We start from the raw sequence: 19,823 nt of genomic DNA, 5'->3' as shown, positions 1-19,823 counted from the left end.
TCATACATAATTTAATTATATTTTTATTTTTATTAAATTGGCTTGTATGTTTTTAGACATATAAAAACTTACTCTTTTTTTTATTTTTTTTGCAAAGATGTAAAAATTTATTTGATGTAAATATTTTGTTTAGGTAAGAAAATATCATATATTAAATTAAAATTATAAACATTCCATATATAAGTAATAGATAAATATTATATATGTGTGTCTTCTGATTAATTTTTTATTATTAATATATAAAAATATAATAGATAATTCATAATTTAAATGGAAATATCATAAATAAATAAATAAATTCATAAAAAAAATTAAAAGATAATAAAATAATACAAAATAAAGATAACAATGGTCATTAGCGTAGTAATGTTCTAACTTCAAAGATGTAATGTAATATAACAATTATAGATTATATAAAAAAAAAAAATTTCCCCAAAATGCATCCATCACTTATATAATTGCTCGCAATACTTATTACGTTGTTTTTGTAGAAAGAAATTGTTAAAAATTAAAATTGTTAAATTCTATTTAAAATTGATAATGTTATAAGAAGATCAAGTTGATTAACTAGTACCATCTTTCCCTTTTAGAATCATTGTAAAAGAGATTAATAAAATAAGGATAAAGAAGATCAATAGATGTGGATTTTGAAAAATTCATCATTGGATAACATTTTCTTATTATTTTTCACTCTTGCAAAATTTTTTAAAAATCAAAAATCAATAACTATATCATTAATCAAATATTTAAAATTTCAAGTTTTTATAATCTAAAATTATGCTTAAACAATAAGTTTATGGATTGAATAATAAATAACATTTGATTGACACAAATTTGACATGTGTGTAAAGAATATAAAAATAATGACAAAGTTTAGCTATAAAATTTATTGTAACCTAAGAATACAAATTTACTCAATATTGAAGGTGAATTTTGACAAATCCACAATTAGATTACATCTTCTTCCTATGTCCTCTATGCTTACAAAATTTCTAGAAAATTAAAGATCAATAAATATGTCATCAATAAATTATTTAAATTTCAAATTTTTGTAATTTAAAAGTTGCATAAAATATAAACTTACATATCATATAATAAATAATATACAATTGACACAAAATTTGACGTATATTAAAAGTATAAAAAAATGCAATTCAATTATTAAATTTTCAAAATATGTAGTAATATTTATTTTATTGAGTAAGATTGTAACTTTATGCCACAACTAATTTTGTAGCTAAACTTTGTCTTAAAAAAAATACAATCCAATGGTTAGATTTTCAAAATACGTAATTATGTTAATTTTTTTAGTAGGAATTGTAGCCACTATCTACAATCGAATTTTTAGTCAAACTTTATCTATAAAACCAAATATATTGTAGTAAATAGAGAAGAAAGCGAAGAGAATAATAGGACCATCGAATTTGGTACAATTTTGTACCACAACTTGCCGTGTGGTGAGTTGTAATTGGCAAAAGTATGATAGTTGGCTATGTGAGGACACATATTTGCCAATCACAACTCGCCACATGACAAATTGTGACATAAGATTGTGTCAAATTTGGTAGTCCTAATATTACTCTTCCTGTTAATAGAAAAAGGATCCTTGACACAGCTTATGAGGTTCCACGTTGGTGAATGACGTATTGCCACGTGTCATATCTCCCATGTTTTTGGAGGTATCGGTGTGAATATGATACCCGTAGTAGATAAGTAAATATTTGGGGACAAACAAAGGAAAATGAGATTCCAACCCATGTTGATGTTTACCGTGTTACAATTTACAAATGCTTACATTTCAATCATAAGTTCATAACGTACGAGAACCAAAGAATCCATATCCCTTCAAAAAACACCAAACCAAAAAAAAAAAACTAACAATATATACATTTTTTTATATATATTGAAACATGCACTGCACTGTCTCTCGATTATGTCTGACATCTCAATCTAAGTTACTAACATCATGGCAATTCAAGCTAAAACCGCTTCTCTTCATTTCTCTCATACTTTTCACTCTCCTTCACCTATGCCTGCATCTCTATCTCTTCTCTTTGGACCACTCAGGTCAATGTCAATGGCTTCAAAACCTCATAGAATTAGAAAGTCTCTTGAGCTAGTCACTTGCAAGTCCAACCCCAATGATAACCAGCAAGTATGATTGGGTTTTCATTGTTCTTTAACTACTTTTGTTTTTTCTTTTTCTTTTTTTCATATTGATACAAAAACTGAAAAACCCATCTTCATTGATCTGGTTGGTTCCTTGATTATGTTTCAGGATTATCTGATTGATGCTCCTGAGTCAGTTGGAGATGGCTTTTCCTTCAGTGGAGGTGCTATTCTGTTCTCTTTCGAATACCCATTTGTTACTATTGCTTTGTGGCTTAAATTCATTAAATTTTAGCCCATTAGTGAATTTAGTCTATGAAATTTAAAATGATTGCTTTTAGTCACTTAAATGATGTGGTATAACCGAAAACTGACATGCCATCACTCCATAGATACAAAAATTGACTGCTTTAAGTTTTTTAGGAACTAAAAGTGATCACTTTTTTACTTCAGAAAGTAAAATTAGTCATAGGCTAAACTTTAGAGACCAATGGTGTATTTTGGCATTGTTTTGATGTGTGTGTGTGGATTAATTGAAAAATGTGGATGAATGTTTTTAACAGGAAAGTATTCAGATGAGCCAAGCCAATCAGATGAATGGTTTAAGAAAGGGAAGATGGTGAGTACTCTCCTTGTTCCTTAATATGGTTTTGGACATTCAAATTGCTATTCCTTAATTTATACATTTTATAAGAACTAGATGCATTTAGAGATTTTAACATTTTTCATAGCTCTGCAGCATTAACAGTTGCTTTTGTGTGATTGAGTGAGAAGTCTAAGTGGTATAAAGATTATAGCTGTTCCCAAGAGCAGTTGTGGCAGTGACATGTTTGATCAAATTTCTGAGTGGTTCAAGTGTGTGTGAGAGAGAGAGAGGGAGAGAGTAAACAAATATTGAGTATCATAGGATTTCAAGGGTTGCTCCCTAGGAAGGGCTTCTCCACATGTCAATTGAAGAAACATAATGATTTAAGTTGTACTTTAGTAAGGAATTGCATTTGAGAGCAACTGAGGAAAGAAAAAGTATACAAATAATATGGGAGCTTCATACTCTTATGCCTAGTAGTAGAATTAAGAAAACCACTTTCGACAACTTGTGATATAAGAATGGCATTGCCTCAAATTTTATGCATTCTGACATTCAATGACATCTAAAAAGACCATCTTGGTCTGACAATAAACTCGTACGAAGAAAAAGTTTTATTTTTTAGTAAAAAGATTTATTTGGAATGGTTAACTAATGTCTAATTGTATAACATCAATACTTGGATTTTTCACCCTTTTGTACTTTACCAATCATAAGCAGTAAATTCCATAATTGGTTGGTCTCTTATTTATATTATTCTCATACTGTTTCCTTCAGATTTGGTCTATAAAAACTAAAAAGTATGCTTATTAACATTATCTTCTTGCTGACACTTAATTACGTTATTAATTTTGTTATGTAGGCCGTGTAAAATAATGATGCAAGCTATATTCTCCACAATTTAAACTGTCTCATTGGGATTCCATCTCCATCATATTTTGGTATGTGAGAAATTTAATGTTGATCATTTACTTTTCCTAGGTGAGAGCTCATGGTGTTGCTGGTTCTGGAGAGAAGGCAAAGGATCCCATTTTTGGACTCACAATGGGTGTTAGTTCTCAGACCTCAGCTGATGTTTTTAGGTAAATTCTGAGGTATCTTTGAGAGAACTTTCCTTATTTGGACTGATATGCAACATACCAATATGTTTCAACCGTGATTTTTAAGTGGTTTCAGGTCTGTAAGATATGCAGAAATTCAAATTAAATTTGCAGGGTTAATCGATTTTGAAATATGCTCTGTATATTTGATTTTGTGCAATAGATGGTTTTGCGTTGAAAGTGGAAGTGCTGATAAGCATCCGGTCATATTAATTCATGGTTTTCCTTCACAGGTGAATCTTTTGTTTGTGTAATTTTTTTACAAGTATTTTCATCTTGTCAGTTGGTATTCTAGGAACTCCATTATCATTATGGCAGATGAAATGTTGTGATTTTAATATGATTTTGATTATAACAACAGTCATGTACTGTGACTAACTATTTTCTTTTAGATACACCAATTTATTTATTTTATTTTTTAATTTCAGGTATTATTTAATACTTCTGAAACTAGCATGCCAAGCAATGACTGATTGATAATATCAGGTTTTGTTTTATGGTTTTTAAAAGATATATTTTCAGTTTGTGATTTATGTCTATAAATACTACTTGTTTTTTCAGGGTCATGTATATCAGTTTTTTACCTACAACATCCTTTATCACATATATTGAAAGGATAGTTACATAATTTTGTAAACTTTGGCATATAATGCACACCATATGATAAATAATTGTCATGTTGAGTTTGATAGCTTAAGTAGATTCAGCCTCTTAAGGTGTTCAATTGAGTGTTTCATTTCATATAAAATGGGAAATCATGTCATTTATAAAACTCGATCTTTGTACAAAATTTTATCTGTGATGTTTTTGACAGATTCAAAGCTATGATTATTATATAAGATAGATGTTTTAATTATTCCGTTAATGGTTGCACTATTTATCAAAATTGTCAGATCCTGAAGTTCAGAAAATTGAGTATTTTGTTATACAGCATAAAGGATGAACATGGAATTAAAACTTCTTGGTCCACAATTCATTACTTATTGCTAGTAATTTGTGGAAGGTCTATGTCTAGGGTGTGTTTAGAGATGCTATAATTTATTTTTCTGCAATTAATAACTTCTTAGTCTATGTTAGGCTATATATTTCTTAAGATATTGGTTGGCATAAGTATAATGATGTTTGAACAAGTTTAGAGGAGTACTGAAATGTCCATGGCTGGTGTATCACTTCAAAATCAATTAAATATAGAAGGAGTGTGTGAGTGAGTGTGCATGTCTGTGCGTCATCTTGAAATATCTAGTTCAAGAGCCCGTCTTGCTAAGATTCAGTTCTTCTTGTCAGATCTATGGATATAGATATGTATTCACTTTGTATTGCTTCTCTAGCATGTGTTCTTCAAGGTTGTTGAGTATATTTGATTTCAAATAATTTCTTATTCCTTCCATTTACATATTGCAGCTGATGCATAAATCTATAATTGTTGCAGTAAATGTCATTATTCTAAAACTACCAACATACTGACCTGACATTAGTACTTTGTACATTGGCAGGCATACTCTTATCGTAAAGTTCTTCCTGTACTCTCTAAGGACTATCATGCCATCACTTTTGATTGGCTAGGTGAGATCATAGATTTAGTCTATTGTGAATTATAATATAAACTGTTAATTTCACATAATTTATCAGTTTTCTGTTCTCTGTGTAATCACAGTGGAGAGAGTGCGGATCATCTGTTACTTATTTTTCCAATTGTTAGGATGTATGGCCTTTTGTATCTGTGGTGTTTGGGATGAGATGGGTGATGCTGAGACCTGCGTAAGGAATGATTCAGTGTTACAGGAGGAAACTAAACTTGTTGCAGAATAGGGTTTGGAATGTGATTCCATCATGTCTCACATGGAAATTTTGGAAAGGAAAAATAGGAGAACATTTGAGTGACATGAGCTTTCTATTGAAAGATTAAAAGCTGCATTTATTGGCACCTTATCTTCTTGGCTAGTTCTAGATGAGTCTCAATTTCTATGATTTGTTGGATACGTTGTATTTAATTTTTTTTTCCTTTAGGAGCAGGTGAGTATATCACCAGTATGCACAGCATAGAATAAAAAAGTCCCTCTGAACTCATTTAAGCATATGATTTTTATAATATTTAGACTCCTTGGAGATAGAAAAAGTATCCATTCTGAAAATATTGATCCTATATGCTGGTTTGTGAAATGAGAATATATTTGTTATCACTAGTATCTGTAATGTTTGTAGTTGATAATTCCTAATTTCTTCTCCCCCACACCCCCCCTCCCACCCCCCCCCCCCCCCCAAAAAAAAAAAAAAAAAAATTGAAGCATATAAAAATTATGTAAGGTTTCTCATTTTCAGACTTGTTTTAGGAAAAAAAAATATTCACCAAGATTTTAATTTCTGCTTGACAATCTTGCTATAGTTGTCAGATTACATGATACATCTTGTCAGGAAAATAAAGTTCATTATATGCTAATTAGACTATTTTCCTATCCTTTTTTCCTTTGTTCCAAAAGGTTTTGGATTTTCAGATAAGCCTCAACCTGGATATGGATTTGACTACACATTGGGTGGTAATTGCTTTATCTGCCCAAACAATGGAGGCTATTATATACTTCTCTTATATATCCTTCACTCCTTTAATATCAAACTATATCAGAGTGTTTCGCATGTTAAGTTTCGTTATGACTGCAGAGTATGTGTCATCCTTGGAGTCTCTAATAAATGAGCTTGCCATCAGTAAGGTTTCACTTGTTGTCCAGGTGTGTTTGCCTTTCCTGATTGTAGAATAATGGATGTACCAATCAGTATTGCCTTTCTCTTCTTTCCTTTTTTTCCAGTAACATCAGACTGAAGACTATTTTTGATGTTTGATGCACTTCCCAGGGCTACTTTTCCCCAGTTGTTGTTAAATATGCTCTCAGTCATCAAGAGAAACTTAACAACTTAATTCTACTCAATCCTCCGGTATAGATTTCGCGAACCTTACCATTTTGCTTGGATTCTCTTTCCAGCAATACTCATAGAGTCATTCTGATTATAAACAATGCTGGTATATATGTAAACAGTCAAATTGCAGAAATATCCCTAATGGTTTTGTGGCATAGCTCTGGCTTCCCTGTAATTCCTGAAATATTGCTGATCTTCTGAGATTTTTCTGAAATTCCGTTAATCAGTATTGTTTTCTATATCAACTTAGCCTTCCTTTTCCTTTTGGGGCTTTTCATGTAAAATATATGTTACATAGAACTAAGTGAGTACAAAATTGCAAATCCTTGGGGTAAGTTTTAATTTTAAAAAACTGAAGGAAAGTTAGTTTCAATTTTGGAACACGGGAGATTCTGCAATCTGTACTGTTTGAATGTAGCTATCTAATATTCAAGAACAGAACAATGGCAGTGATGCATATTGCTTTCTTGGTAATATAGTATTATTAATTAATGAACATGTTCTTTCCTCTGGAAATTACAGCTGACAGCCAAACATGCTAATCTTCCATCAACCCTGTCCATATTCAGCAACTTTTTGCTAGGTGAAATATTCGCTCAGGTAGGATGGTTCTAAGCTTAGGAAAAATGGGGGGGGTGGGGGTGTATTTTGTGAGTGCACTGATACATTTCTTGCTCCTATGTACATCTAGGATCCCTTAAGGGCCAGTGATAAAGCCTTGACCAGTTGTGGTCCTTACAAAATGAAGGAGGATGATGCAATGGTTTATAGAAGACCTTATCTCACATCTGGTTCGTCAGGTTTTGCCTTAAATGCAATTAGCAGGGCAATGAAGAAAGAGCTAAAGGTGAATTTTTTCACATTTTCTTTTCGTTTTATATCTTTAAAAAAATTAATTCTCTTGTTGTAAACCTTAAAATTTTTGTTTGCTTTAACCGATTAAGATTGTCAAGAAAACAAGGTAAAAGTGAACCCATTTCTCTATGCCATCTAAAATTGCCAAAGATCTTTTAGGCATGGATAAAATTTCCTGTGCTAATGAGCTCTAGCTCAAATGTCATCTCTTCTTGTAAGAATTGTGTGGGAAAGTTATGGGTTCAAGGCCCACTAGGTTTGTGTATAATTAACAATGAAAGAATTACCTACTGCTAGGGGTGGGGGAGAATTGCTGCCATAACATGGCAGACTCTTCAAGTTCTTCAAATTCTCATGAGATAATAGATAGTGGATTTTCATCCTTTCTATTGGGTAGGGGTCATTAGGGAATTTCTTCAGGTTCTATTTTACTCTCTCTCTCTCTCTCTCTCTCTCTCTCTTCATAGCTGGAAGATTTCTGCAGTTTTTGTTATTTTTTGCCTTGAAGTATACTGAATACACAGTGCCTCTTCATGGGTTACCATCTTTGTGGGAGTTAATTGTACAAACATCTGTAGCTGATGTGCAAATTCAATAGGTGTTATACCATCTACTCTATCATTTATTATTGATGGAAAATCTGAATCTGACCATTTTAGTCCTGATTCCCAAGTCCGATTTAAGCTCTCCTCAGACATGAGGACAATTTGCTGAATACACATGGTGTGTGATTTGGATTACCTTGTCAAAATGTTACTCTTAGGTATGGGGGGACACATGATTGTGCTATATTTCTGTCTTGTTGATTTATTCATACAGCATTTTTGTGTTTTATAAAAGTTCCAATGCAAGCTTCTTTTGTCATAGATAAAGATGACTAGTTTTGTGTCTATGCGTGCAGGTGTATGATTTTTTTTTTTTTCCTTTTCTTGGGGAAGATGATTAGTTGTTGATGCTTTTTCTATCTTTGTTCTTGTCTTTGCTTTACTGGCAGACCTATGTGGAGGATATGCAGATGATACTCACAGATAAAAATTGGAATGTTCAAACTACAGTTTTCTGGGGCCAAAGAGATCGCTGGTTGAACTACGATGGAGTTGAAGATTTCTGCAAGGATTCAAGACATAAGCTTGTAGAACTACCAATGGTACAAAAATATTCTCTTATGCATGTGTATGGATTGAGAAACATAGTTTACCATTCACTGTCCTTTAGAAAATAAATAAATAAATAAAATAAAAGCTATAGTATCAAAGAATTAACAGCTACTATCTTGTGAGTTTTCATGTGCACATTCCAAATTGATATCATTTACTGAACATTGTCATTCATTAAGCTCATTCTCTGCATCAATATTTTCCTCTATAGTTCCCATTTTAATTTTGTTGTCTTTTCCAGCACTGTGAATAGATTTTATAAGCAATATGCTGGATACTCCAACCATTATATAGAATTGATTCTTATGGACCTGAGTTCATAGCACCAATACCTAACCTCACTCATATCATTCTATACATTTATTAGTATGATAAGTCATGTTTGATTTTGGGCTTGAGGGGCTGGAATAGAAATTTTTGGGCATTTTTCATTGTTGCTCATTTAGAAGCTTGCATCCCGAAACCAAATCACAACCTCCAAAAATTTCAGCTACCTTTTGGGTTCATTTTTTAAAACTCCATTTACAAAATATTTTTGAGTTCCCTTTATTTTGGTTCTCTTTATGTTCCCTTTATATTTGTTTGAAGTAGTTGTCATCACTGTGGTCCTAAGGCCTTTTGACTGTCCTTAATTGTTTTCATGAATTATTGTGCATATTTGTTTAGTCACGCCTTTCTGCTAGTAAACTTATTGCCATATCCTTTTAGTGGTCCTTTGTAATAGATTTGTATATTCATTTTGCATCTATACTATAATAAAATGGTTGCCAGAAAGTACGAAACTGATCATCATTGCCATATATTTTCAGTTGTTAAGTTTCTTACTATTGTAGAAAACATACAGTGTAATGTTGTGCTCTGTAGGCAGGACATCATGTACAAGAAGATCGTGGTGAAGAACTTGGACAACTCATTTCTAAGGTTATCAGCAAAAGGAGCCAAATTTGATGATACAAAAATGTTGCTTGAGTAAGCAGTGCTCAACATTCAGTAAATATTATTTTGCATTTTACAATCCATCCAGTATATTCTTTACAACAACAACAACAACAATAAAGCCTTTGTCACAAAATTTTTAGGCTCAACTACGATCCTCAACAGATTAGTTAGGATCTGTCACATGTATTTTTTTCCTCAACTCTATTCTAACTGAAGTTGTACTCTTTGTTACTTCCTTAATTACATGTCATTTTTTAGTACTTCTACTAATGTTAATTTTGGTTTTCCCCTGCTTCTTTAATTCAGTATATTTTTTGAAAGGTAAAAAATGGCATATTCATCAAAAATTGAATGTCCATGTGTTAAAAAATCACTAAAAATATGGAGAGAGAGAGAGAGAGAGAGAAAGAGAGGAAATGGCATTCCATAAAATGGAGGTTGACATGTAGTATTTACACTTTGATTAGGACAAGTGTTGTGGGAAAATGGAATTTAATGTGCTATGAAGTTTTTTCTAGTAGTCAGTTTCTCGAGTGTTAACAGTTAATTAGATTTTTGTAGGTGTTATAGTTAGCTGCATTCCTCTTCTGTCCAAAATAAAATAAAATACATAAAATCTGCATAATATTAGTAAATATCAATTATATACTGACCCCTTGGAGACTCGGAGCTGAAGGAGGGCCCAAGTGATATCTTCAAAAAATGCTCTTTCAAGAAATATGAGATCAATTGTAAACATACTTTAGTTAGGATATTTATCTCTGTTTATGGTATCTCTATAATATATAGACATCGTACCAAAATGGAAAATTATATAAGGATGCATCTGGAATTAAAAGATGAATTTGAGAAATTTATATAAAGTTCAAAATGACAAGATTTAAATGAATGAGAATTCACTCCCATTAATTTAAATTTTCAAAATTTGTATGAATATCTTAAAATCTGCACCAATTTAAATTTTCATTGTGGTGATAGTGATAGTGATAGTAAGGTATCATGGTGTTTGTAGTGATGGTAATATGGTGTTATGGTGGTGGTGGAGGTCATGGTAGTGATTGTAGTAGTGACAGTGTTGGTAATGGCAGTGGTGGCAGTAATCGCAAAAAAGGGTGGTCGTGGTGGTGAGTGATGATTGTGGTTCAGTGCACACTGGTGGCAGTGACTATGACAATGGCAATGGCAATGGTAGTGATGGTGTTGGTGCTACTGGCAATGATGATGATGTTAGTGCTATCAATAATGATGGTGACAACAGCCAGCAACAATGGCAGTGATGACAATGTAAAGAGCAATGGTGGGTTGTATGGGATGGCAATGTTGGTAAAAATTTTGTGAAATGAATTCGGGGTTTGGATGCTTGGAAATCCCAAATTCAAAAATATATGGAATTTTGAATTGAAAGACTTGCAATTTCATTTCAAACCCTTGTTATAATAGGTCATTAAGATTGACTAATACTATCATAAAACAATAATACACTAAAAACGAAACTGATTTGGTTTTCATTCTTGCAATCTTGAAAATTTTGTGTATTTATTCAAATTCTCACAAATAATGAATAGTGAAATTACAAGATAATGATCACAGGACTTGTATACAGTAATATGTACCATATTAGCGATGTCAACTTGCTAAGTATCGGCCATATTTGGGAAGATGTATTTCAGCACTACTTGAATTCTACATAGCAGTTCCTGTCCTCCTCCCACTACTTTAGGTCAATGACTGTATCATCATGTGTATGTCTTCAGCAATCAACTTATCTATGCAAGGAAATAAACAAGGTTCTAAAATATGAACTAGCTTTTGCCTTGCTGGGGTGGTTTTTTATATGGATCAATCCAGCAATAATCCTCCTTTACTGCTTTTTTCCACCTATTCTTGAAAATCTCTAATTCAACAAAGGACCTCTTTCTCACCTGCAAGTGAGCAATGAATCAAAGAATGAGAAAATCTTGTCCTTAAGCAGCCAGGATCATATGAATACCAGAGACTGTCAAGTAGAAGGTGCATCCCCCTTTTTGGATGCATAAATCATCAAAATCATCTGATAATCAAAGAAAGAAAGCCACTGTGCACAATATATACTGTACATGTCGTATTCATTATGCACTATTTAACTCTCCGGCTAATGGCTTAAGTATATATTAAAGAAGAAAAATGGGCTCCCGATATGCAGGATTTGGGCAGAATAACTTGTTTCTGTGCATAGAAGATACATTGAAAGGCTTACCCCAGTTCTACTATCGGATTGATGTGACAGTGATCCTTCCTGCAAATTCAATGCTGCTTATTAGTACCAGTTCAGACAGCTAAAGAATGTGATGTGGTATATTGGGTTTTGATTAAGTACCAATTTCTCTGAACTATGTGAGCTCATATCGTGGGTAGCTTGATTAGGTTCTTCAGTCTGTATATATAATCATCATTATGAATAAGTAGCGATAGAAAAATTACACAACAGGATTAGTTAGAGAGGGAGAGAGAGAAGTTTTAACAACTAAAAAATAATAATTTATAATTTAGTCATGATTTTGGATTTAATCCTAATGTGAAGATTTAATTAACCACAACTACTTAATGCTCTCTGTATTATGAGTCCCCATGATTAAAACACTTCAAAAATAAAAATTTTCTTATATGGGAACCAATAAAATTTTACTAAGAGAATAAAATGCAGAAAAGATGATGAAAAACAGGATAGAGAAAAGTTCTAGAGAAATCTAAGGACTTGAAAGAGGAAAGGAAGTCCCAGATATATGATAAACACGGGTGAATCTTCATTGGCCAAGATCCCCATTCTTGGATAGAACTCCTTATGATGTTCTTGGTTATAATGTGACATGATGTGTACCAATGTGTTATATGGTCTCATCTAATTACTAATAAAGGACTAAAAGAAAACACCCAATACTTAAACAATGGTGGCAATGGAAGGTTGGACATATGATTCCCTCAATAACAAACGGATTTATGTACCATTCTTTAGAACATTCGAAACTCAGCCTTTCCATCCTTTTATTTAGTTATCCATGATCTTTAACTAAAACTCATTTGGCTCCCACTATGCAGCCCCAATAATAATATTTCTGGTAAATAATAGAAGACGACACAAGAAACAAAAGAAGAACATAAAAATGGACTGATGAAGATCCAGCAAGAGCATCTGCATTAAAGAAAAAAGCCAGGGAAAGCAAGATATTTTACCCTCAAACATAAATTTACACACAAGAGAGAAGGTATTCATTCAAAAAATAAAAAAAAATAAAAAATAAAAAAAAATAAAAAAAGAGAAGGGGAGAAAAATACGGAAGAAGGGAAGGACAATCTCCATATATTTCAAGTCAAAGGTGCCCATCATAGCCACATAGGTGTGTGTGTGTGTAAAAAAAAAAAAAAGGAATTTATAAACAATGAAGTTATACACCATGCAATAACTCAACAAGTATGGCCCAAGTCACCCTAATGCCATTGGGTTGACATGCCCCTTATGTCAAGCACTCTAAATTTCACATTGACCAAAAGAAGTATCAGTCCAATCGGCATTCAACCCCAAAACAAATGTCCTTTTTTATTCGACAGAACAAATTGTTCAGCCATGGCAAATTATAGGGTACATGATATGTATGGGAGGAAGTGTGATAAAAAAGTAGCCTAGATGTTATGTTAGACTCATGTAAGCATGTAACATGGCTTTTAGCTCTGATAGAGGCAATACAAACTAAAGTAACCAACTATAACAATGTATCTGCTAAGTGATCAAACAAGAATATATTTGGTTGTGTATAAATAAAGTTTCCACTATGGAAACATGTGTCTCAAAGATTATTTAATTCAAGTTAAGGAGCAGAAGTAAATTAGGGAAGAAGTACATGGATGGAAGTAATGAGGATGGACACAATTATTAACATTTAATTGATAATATAGCCTTAGATACGCTAATTTTAGCCCATCCCAACACTATTGGGATTATGAATTAGTAATAAAAGAGTTCTAACCTTATTTGCCACTGAACCCCCTAGCGTGGGTAAACCATAATGGATGATGTACTCGGAATCAACAATACCAATGTTTTTGGTTCGATCACCCTGCTTTGCACATAAGAAATTTGCTCAAGGTATGAACAAATTGAAAAATGTTTGTGCACGCGTGTGTGTTCATAAGATGGGAAAATTGCCTGTGCACAATAACCAAGTTGAAAATCCAGGCCCCACGCATGAACCAAGTCATTCTGTCCAAACATTAGGGGAAAAAATATAAATTAGTGGCAAAATTTTGTAAAGCCCTATGTTTATCTATCTTAGCAAAGTTATTGATATTGTTAAAATCTTGTTCAGTAGACCAAAATCTATTATTGATAGGTCAAGTCCAGGTCATACTGTCCAGCCAAACTGATAAGAAAGAAACACTCAATCTTGTATTCAACAGTTCAAGTTAAGGCCATACCTGAATCATATGCCACGCACAGTGCCAGGATGCTCTTGAGAAAACAGGAGCCATCATTTCCACCCACCTGTCATATTTCACAAACTAAAGATCAGCACAATAACTGATAACCTTCAACTGTTGGATACACATACATACATGCATTCATATGTACGTATATGTATGTATATACACATAATTGTTTGTGTTTGTGTGTGTAAAGTAGCAAACCAAAAACGAGTTGCATTCAAATTTGCTACCCTGTGCATGGAGGCTCTGTGCTGTTTGCATCACACTTCCTTCCACCTCCAATCAACTTGTTTATCTTCCTGTTAACCAGTGCAAAACCAACCACAAAATAGTCTCGTATTAGAAGAAACCATACTGAGAAATTCAGTTTGATCAAAGCCAAGTAGTTTTTGTCATGAAACCCAAAATGACAAAACATATGACAGTTATACATAAAAATCATGAAGACCTGCCACCAAAATTTATAAAATAGTCAAATGAATAAATAGAGATGGGACATTAATTCAGCTCATTCTGAAACATCATTTTCTTGGAAAAGATTAGGGAACCTGTGTACTTTTGATCTGCTATCTCTCGCTGTGAGATGATGATGCACCTCTGATATATTAGGATCAAGTGCGGGCTGTGATATCTCAAGCCCTTCTTCTTTAATAATTTTAAGATATCTGCAAGGAAGACATTAACCCAAAATTGAGCCAAACTGAGGTTTATGTGCATACATGAACCCACACACATATACAGATAATGTGTGTCATATATTTATGACACTGTTTTATGTTGACATTCCATTGACAAATTATGAAATAAAAAGCTAATATTTTATACTATCATTATTATTATTTTCAAATGATAAACAACCAGGTGCACAAATCTGTTAACACTTCCAACATACATGCATCTATGTACTCGTTCATACATGCATATATGACATATGTACAGCTACAAACAAATCATCATAAATACTAAAGTACACAGCCATTTACATATACATACATACATACATACATACATACATAATCACAAACTCATACTGACCCAAAAACTACAAACTCATAAAAATGCATATTTACCTTCCAACATTAAAATTTTCAATTCCAAGGTCTTCATCCCATAGGAAGATGTAGGCATACTCGGACACAATATCTGGATGTAAGAACCGCTTGGCAAACCACCTAAGTCATTGAAAAAAAATTTATATACTAGTATGATGACTAGACACATCTGAACAATCATAAATCTTTCTGTTGTTGTTGTTGTTGTTGTTGTTATTATTATTATTATTTATAGCTAATAAAAGTTACCACTTAGTTTGATTGACGGCAGAAACATGTATGGCATGATCACTCCAGTCTAAATCTCTCCAGTCATCCACAATGCCATCATAATGGAAAAGCATCACAACAAAATCACTGGACAAAAACTGTAATTTGGGTTGAATAGGAAATTAGATATAATGAATTCAAAGACAATCAAAGTAACGAGAGCAGGGTTTGTCACCTTCTTTACAATTTTATTCACACTTTCTTTTTGCTTTATCCCAGCTGCAATAGCCAATAAGTTCATCGATGACTTTGATTTCTGGATAGAAGTAGCATACAATATAATTTAATAGTCAAATCAGATAATCAGCATTTTCAAGTCAGAATCAAAGAAAATACACTGGATCTGTCTCAATTGAAAAAGAGAGTGGAGAACAGATAGAAGACAATAAAAAACAGAATTTACAGAAAGATATATTTTCTCTCAGAAGTTATTTTTGTAATTATGTTCAAGTTTCTGAAGTAAAACATTTCTTTGGTCAGTGGAATGTTTTATGCTATTTATTGTCTTCCTTTCTTTTAAAAAAAATGAATTAAATGTTTTCTTAAAGTGGTAACTAACAATCAATATCTCACTTGATTGGAAGTAGGATCCCGTAAATTATAATATTTTTTTCTAAAAAGAATTTGATTTTAAAAGTTTTTTGCCTGCAATCTAAGGTAGAAATTTGTATCATCAAACCTCCGGTACACCAAGTGAGACCTATTATTTCCCCATCTCTTGAAAAATATAAAAACAAAAACCAGAAAGCAAAAACAAAAACAAAAGAAAATATGATAGCAAAAAATAAGTTCTCGTTTCAAAGATTGTCTCTACAAGCAAATTTTAGGATGGAAAAATAATATTTTTGCGCCTACAGTTCATGTGCAAAGTCAACAAGAAAGGAAGCAACAAAAATTTCTCCTTCTCCGACCTAGATTTTCCAGTAAGATGATTTTCTATCCTAAGATATTCCTTAAATCAGAAGGGGGTGAAAAAGCAAAGTAAAAACTGCATGGCCCTTTAGTAAAATGACTAAAGTAACGCAATCTGCAAGGCCATATTACTAATAGAGTGACAAACCTTTTTATCCAGGGGGCCCCATAATGATCGCATTTCCAAGTCAGAAGTCTTGGAAACAATACCCTTAGGTAGTGATTCACTTCCTTGTGGCCTGCACTGAGTCTAAACACAAATGGACGTGCATATAAGAATAGAAAAGCTAATCAGTACATGCTAGAACAAGGAGCAAATAATGCTTCTAAATTGGTTTTGGATGGTAGCAGCATTACCTCACACGTCTTCAATCTTGTATTCTGCATAGCATCAATGAATCCCCTTGACAAAAACCTCTGTGCAAAGATGGCCCGGTTATTACTTTTAGAAGCCATGTTATTTATTTGGGTCTAAAAATATTTATGCACAGGATTGATATGTTCATCAGAGCTGGTGTAAATTTGCAAGTGAACTTACATAGCTTTCTTGTATAAGATATGAATGAAGATATGTCAAGTGTAAGTCCATGATAATATAGTGGAAAATGCCTCTAAACCCAGAAAGCAAACTAAACATACCACAGTACTCTAATAAGTAAATTTATGCAATAAACATGGAAACGAGAGTGTGTTTTACCTCTTTGTAATCTGTGACTACAAATGCACTCCCTATGAAGAAGCCTGCAGAAAGCAAAAACAGCATGCAAAGGAACCTACATCTAAATGTTCTCTGCCTCCTAGGCTCCACCATTAAAGCTTTCTAAAAGCAAAGAGGAAACAAAAAATGTTAGCCCAAGAAAGGGGATAACATGGAATGCATTAATTGAAATAATACACTTGGAAAGACTGATTCTTTTGGCATACAGGTTTAAAGTAGTATTCTCAGTCATCTGTACTCATTTTTTTCTTGTTAACTGAAAGAATTTGTATATTTCAATGTACAACAACAACCAAAACTTAGTCCCATGAATCCAAGTTTCACTAAGGAAACAAATAAATGGAAGAAGATTTCCAATTGAGAGATCCACTATAAGGTGTTATTGAATTCATGATAAATTAAAACACACAAAGGAATAATATGAGCACTGTGGAGTGAGAATCCACACAAAATTTGAATGTGACTTTCTTGCTAAAATGGGGAATAATAATCAGAAGTTTTCAATAGGACCATATTCACTTCTCAGTTAAGCTAGTTCAAATCTCCTACTCCAATCTAACTTATTAAAATAAATCAATTTAAAAAAAAAATTATTAAAAAAAAAAAAACAAACAAACAAACGAGTGAGAACATTACAATTTACCTCCATGTGATTTGGCCCTATCACAATTTAGTCCTCAAACTTTCAATTGCTAAAATTGACACCATTAGTTTTGGTCCAAAATAAAATCGAAGTACCTCTAACAATTTTATTTTAACCCAATCCTTAGGGGGTTAAATGAAAACAATTGAAAAAACTTGTGGGACTAATTTGTGATTAGGCCAAACCATAAAGGGTAAATTTTTATGTACAAGATGAAAATTTTGTTAATCCAAACGGTAAATGTAGAAACTCAAAATTTGAAAACTAAATTGTGATAGGTTCAAACCACAACAAATTTGAAGAAACTATATGGTAGTACTTTAAAGGAAAAGGAGGTGTCCTTTTAACTTGTGATGCCCATGAATGATCACATTATAATAAAAACTGCATTTAGGATATATGAACTCCCACCTGAATTGAAGAACCTATATATATGTGTGTAGTTTTGAGTATATTCATGAACAGTAAATAAATACCCAAAAACAAAAAATGTCATAGTTATGAAACAGAGAGTTAGAGAGTTAAAGACTAAGAGGGTCTTACAGAATTTGACGTCTTCATGTGAACATTTTAGAAGAACACAACAGAGAGCAAATTCTAGAGAGATATATATATAGTATAGTATAGCCAATGTTATTAGACTATGATATAATATGAAATAGTCAAATAGATACATATGTTTGTTGTTGTATTCTAAGTTAAAAAAAAAAGTCGTGCAGAAGGTTGAGCAGTGTTTAAGTTACTTGAAGCTACAAAAGTTGCTAACAAAGTAAGGAACCTCACGTGTATCTCGAATCTCCAGACAACAACGGATACAACGAAAGGCGCGTGAAGACATAACTCGAGCACCGTTAATTATGTTGTGGTGTGTATATACGGTGTGTATAATTTCTCCTTATAAAAGTTTTTTTTTTTTTTTAAGAATATTATGTATTTTAACACACACACATAGGAGAGAGGAAAATGTATTAAAAAAACTGACTGTGGTGTGTATTGAAAATGGTCTAACTTTTAAATAAACAACACAAACTTTAAATCTCTTTAACTCACACTTATTTTCCGATGCGGGATTAACTTACTATTTTTTTCTTTTGGAAATACTAAGTATTTAAACACACACATAAGTTATATTCTTTTGTTTGAACTTTCTAACTTTGATATATAAAAAAAAGTGTTGAAATTCAATAGCTCTTTACCTTGTGTAAGCAAGTGGAATCATTCTCAAATTCACTAAAATTCATTTATGGGAAAAGTTAATGGATGCTCTAATGGAATTGATTTAGGAAAAAATTTTAGAAATTTTTCATGGAAAAAAAAACAACTAACTTTTTTATAAAATTTTTATATTTCCCATCAAAGTGATATTTAGACTTTTCTAAAATTATCCATTAACAAATGTCCTAAGGGCACCCATTAAGGTACCCTTATTTTATTGTGGTCAATATCAATAAAAGAAACAAAAATGTGTTTAATTCTAAAGAATATTAAAAATAAAAATAAGAAGAGAGAAAAATTAATAAACCGGTCCTTAAAAGTTGGAAAGAAAACAAAACATTCTTCCAAGTGTTTTTATTGCAATATAAGGGTGCATGCAACTGTAGGGATGGCAATGGGGCGGGGTGGGGCGGGGCCGAAGGATGGGGTCTTCGCCCCTGCCCCGCATGGATTTTTCTTGTCCCATCCCCGCCCCGCCCCGCATGACGGGGAAAATTTCTTGCCCCATCCCCGCCCCTTAAGGCCCCGTGAAGCCCCGCCCCAACCCATAAAACTTTATTTCTTGTTAATTTTCCCTACAACTATTACCATTTTTTCAAATAAAATGACATGTTTCAATAATAAAAATATACTTGAACCCAATAAATGTTATAAATTACTAAGTAGTGTGCATTATTTTTTTTGACTTAGAAGATAGAATTATATTGAAAAAAGGGATTGAAGCCCAAAAACTTACAAAAAGTGAGGATAGTAGCAGACAGTAGCCCTCCAAAAAATAAAATAAAATAAAGTAACAGATTGTGTCCAAACAAAGAAAAACTATAAGAAGTATTGGTTGTCTTTTTTTCCTACGCATGTTCAAAAACTAGCACACTCAGGTCCTCCCATTTTGTGACTAT

General features: G+C 32.5%; 2 protein-coding genes across 2 annotated transcripts; one reads left to right on the top strand and one right to left on the bottom strand.

Annotated features, from left to right (window-relative positions):
- Positions 1-1,864: 1,864 nt before the first annotated feature.
- Positions 1,865-9,926, top strand: LOC115960225 (cis-3-alkyl-4-alkyloxetan-2-one decarboxylase). The gene is made up of 13 exons (XM_031079011.1): positions 1,865-2,155; positions 2,279-2,333; positions 2,673-2,728; positions 3,677-3,777; positions 3,959-4,028; positions 5,289-5,358; positions 6,273-6,329; positions 6,451-6,518; positions 6,643-6,723; positions 7,228-7,305; positions 7,397-7,552; positions 8,555-8,707; positions 9,582-9,926. The coding sequence occupies exons 1-13, from the start codon at positions 1,967-1,969 to the stop codon at positions 9,663-9,665; spliced, it is 1,218 nt and encodes a 405-aa protein (XP_030934871.1). The 5' UTR covers positions 1,865-1,966; the 3' UTR covers positions 9,666-9,926.
- Positions 9,927-11,140: 1,214 nt separating this feature from the next.
- On the bottom strand, positions 11,141-18,392 carry LOC115959403. Its single transcript, XM_031077771.1, has 15 exons — positions 18,253-18,392; positions 17,046-17,168; positions 16,706-16,765; positions 16,497-16,598; positions 15,612-15,692; positions 15,416-15,534; positions 15,185-15,286; positions 14,663-14,779; positions 14,345-14,413; positions 14,106-14,172; positions 13,837-13,890; positions 13,658-13,747; positions 12,013-12,069; positions 11,893-11,931; positions 11,141-11,578 (listed from the first exon to the last, which is right to left on the bottom strand). The coding sequence occupies exons 1-15, from the start codon at positions 18,268-18,270 to the stop codon at positions 11,459-11,461; spliced, it is 1,218 nt and encodes a 405-aa protein (XP_030933631.1). The 5' UTR covers positions 18,271-18,392; the 3' UTR covers positions 11,141-11,458.
- Positions 18,393-19,823: the final 1,431 nt, after the last annotated feature.

This window comes from Quercus lobata, chromosome 9 (genome assembly GCF_001633185.2).
Source record: "Quercus lobata isolate SW786 chromosome 9, ValleyOak3.0 Primary Assembly, whole genome shotgun sequence".
Taxonomy (NCBI): domain Eukaryota; kingdom Viridiplantae; phylum Streptophyta; class Magnoliopsida; order Fagales; family Fagaceae; genus Quercus; species Quercus lobata.
This window is presented reverse-complemented; position numbering and strand designations above follow the sequence as displayed.

What these genes read in the sequence shown, in the direction of transcription:
- LOC115960225 (XM_031079011.1), top strand. Translation starts at nt 1,967, where the DNA reads ATGGCAATTCAAGCTAAAACCGCTTCTCTTCATTTCTCTCATACTTTT. An exon ending in AGGTTTCACTTGTTGTCCAG is followed by an intron (nt 6,519 to 6,642) that starts GTGTGTTTGCCT and finishes TGCACTTCCCAG; the next exon opens with GGCTACTTTTCCCCAGTTGT. An exon ending in AGCTTGTAGAACTACCAATG is followed by an intron (nt 8,708 to 9,581) that starts GTACAAAAATAT and finishes TGTGCTCTGTAG; the next exon opens with GCAGGACATCATGTACAAGA.
- LOC115959403 (XM_031077771.1), bottom strand. An exon ending in TAGTCACAGATTACAAAGAG is followed by an intron (nt 16,766 to 17,045) that starts GTAAAACACACT and finishes ATCTTTGCACAG; the next exon opens with AGGTTTTTGTCAAGGGGATT. An exon ending in GCCGTCAATCAAACTAAGTG is followed by an intron (nt 15,287 to 15,415) that starts GTAACTTTTATT and finishes TCAATGACTTAG; the next exon opens with GTGGTTTGCCAAGCGGTTCT.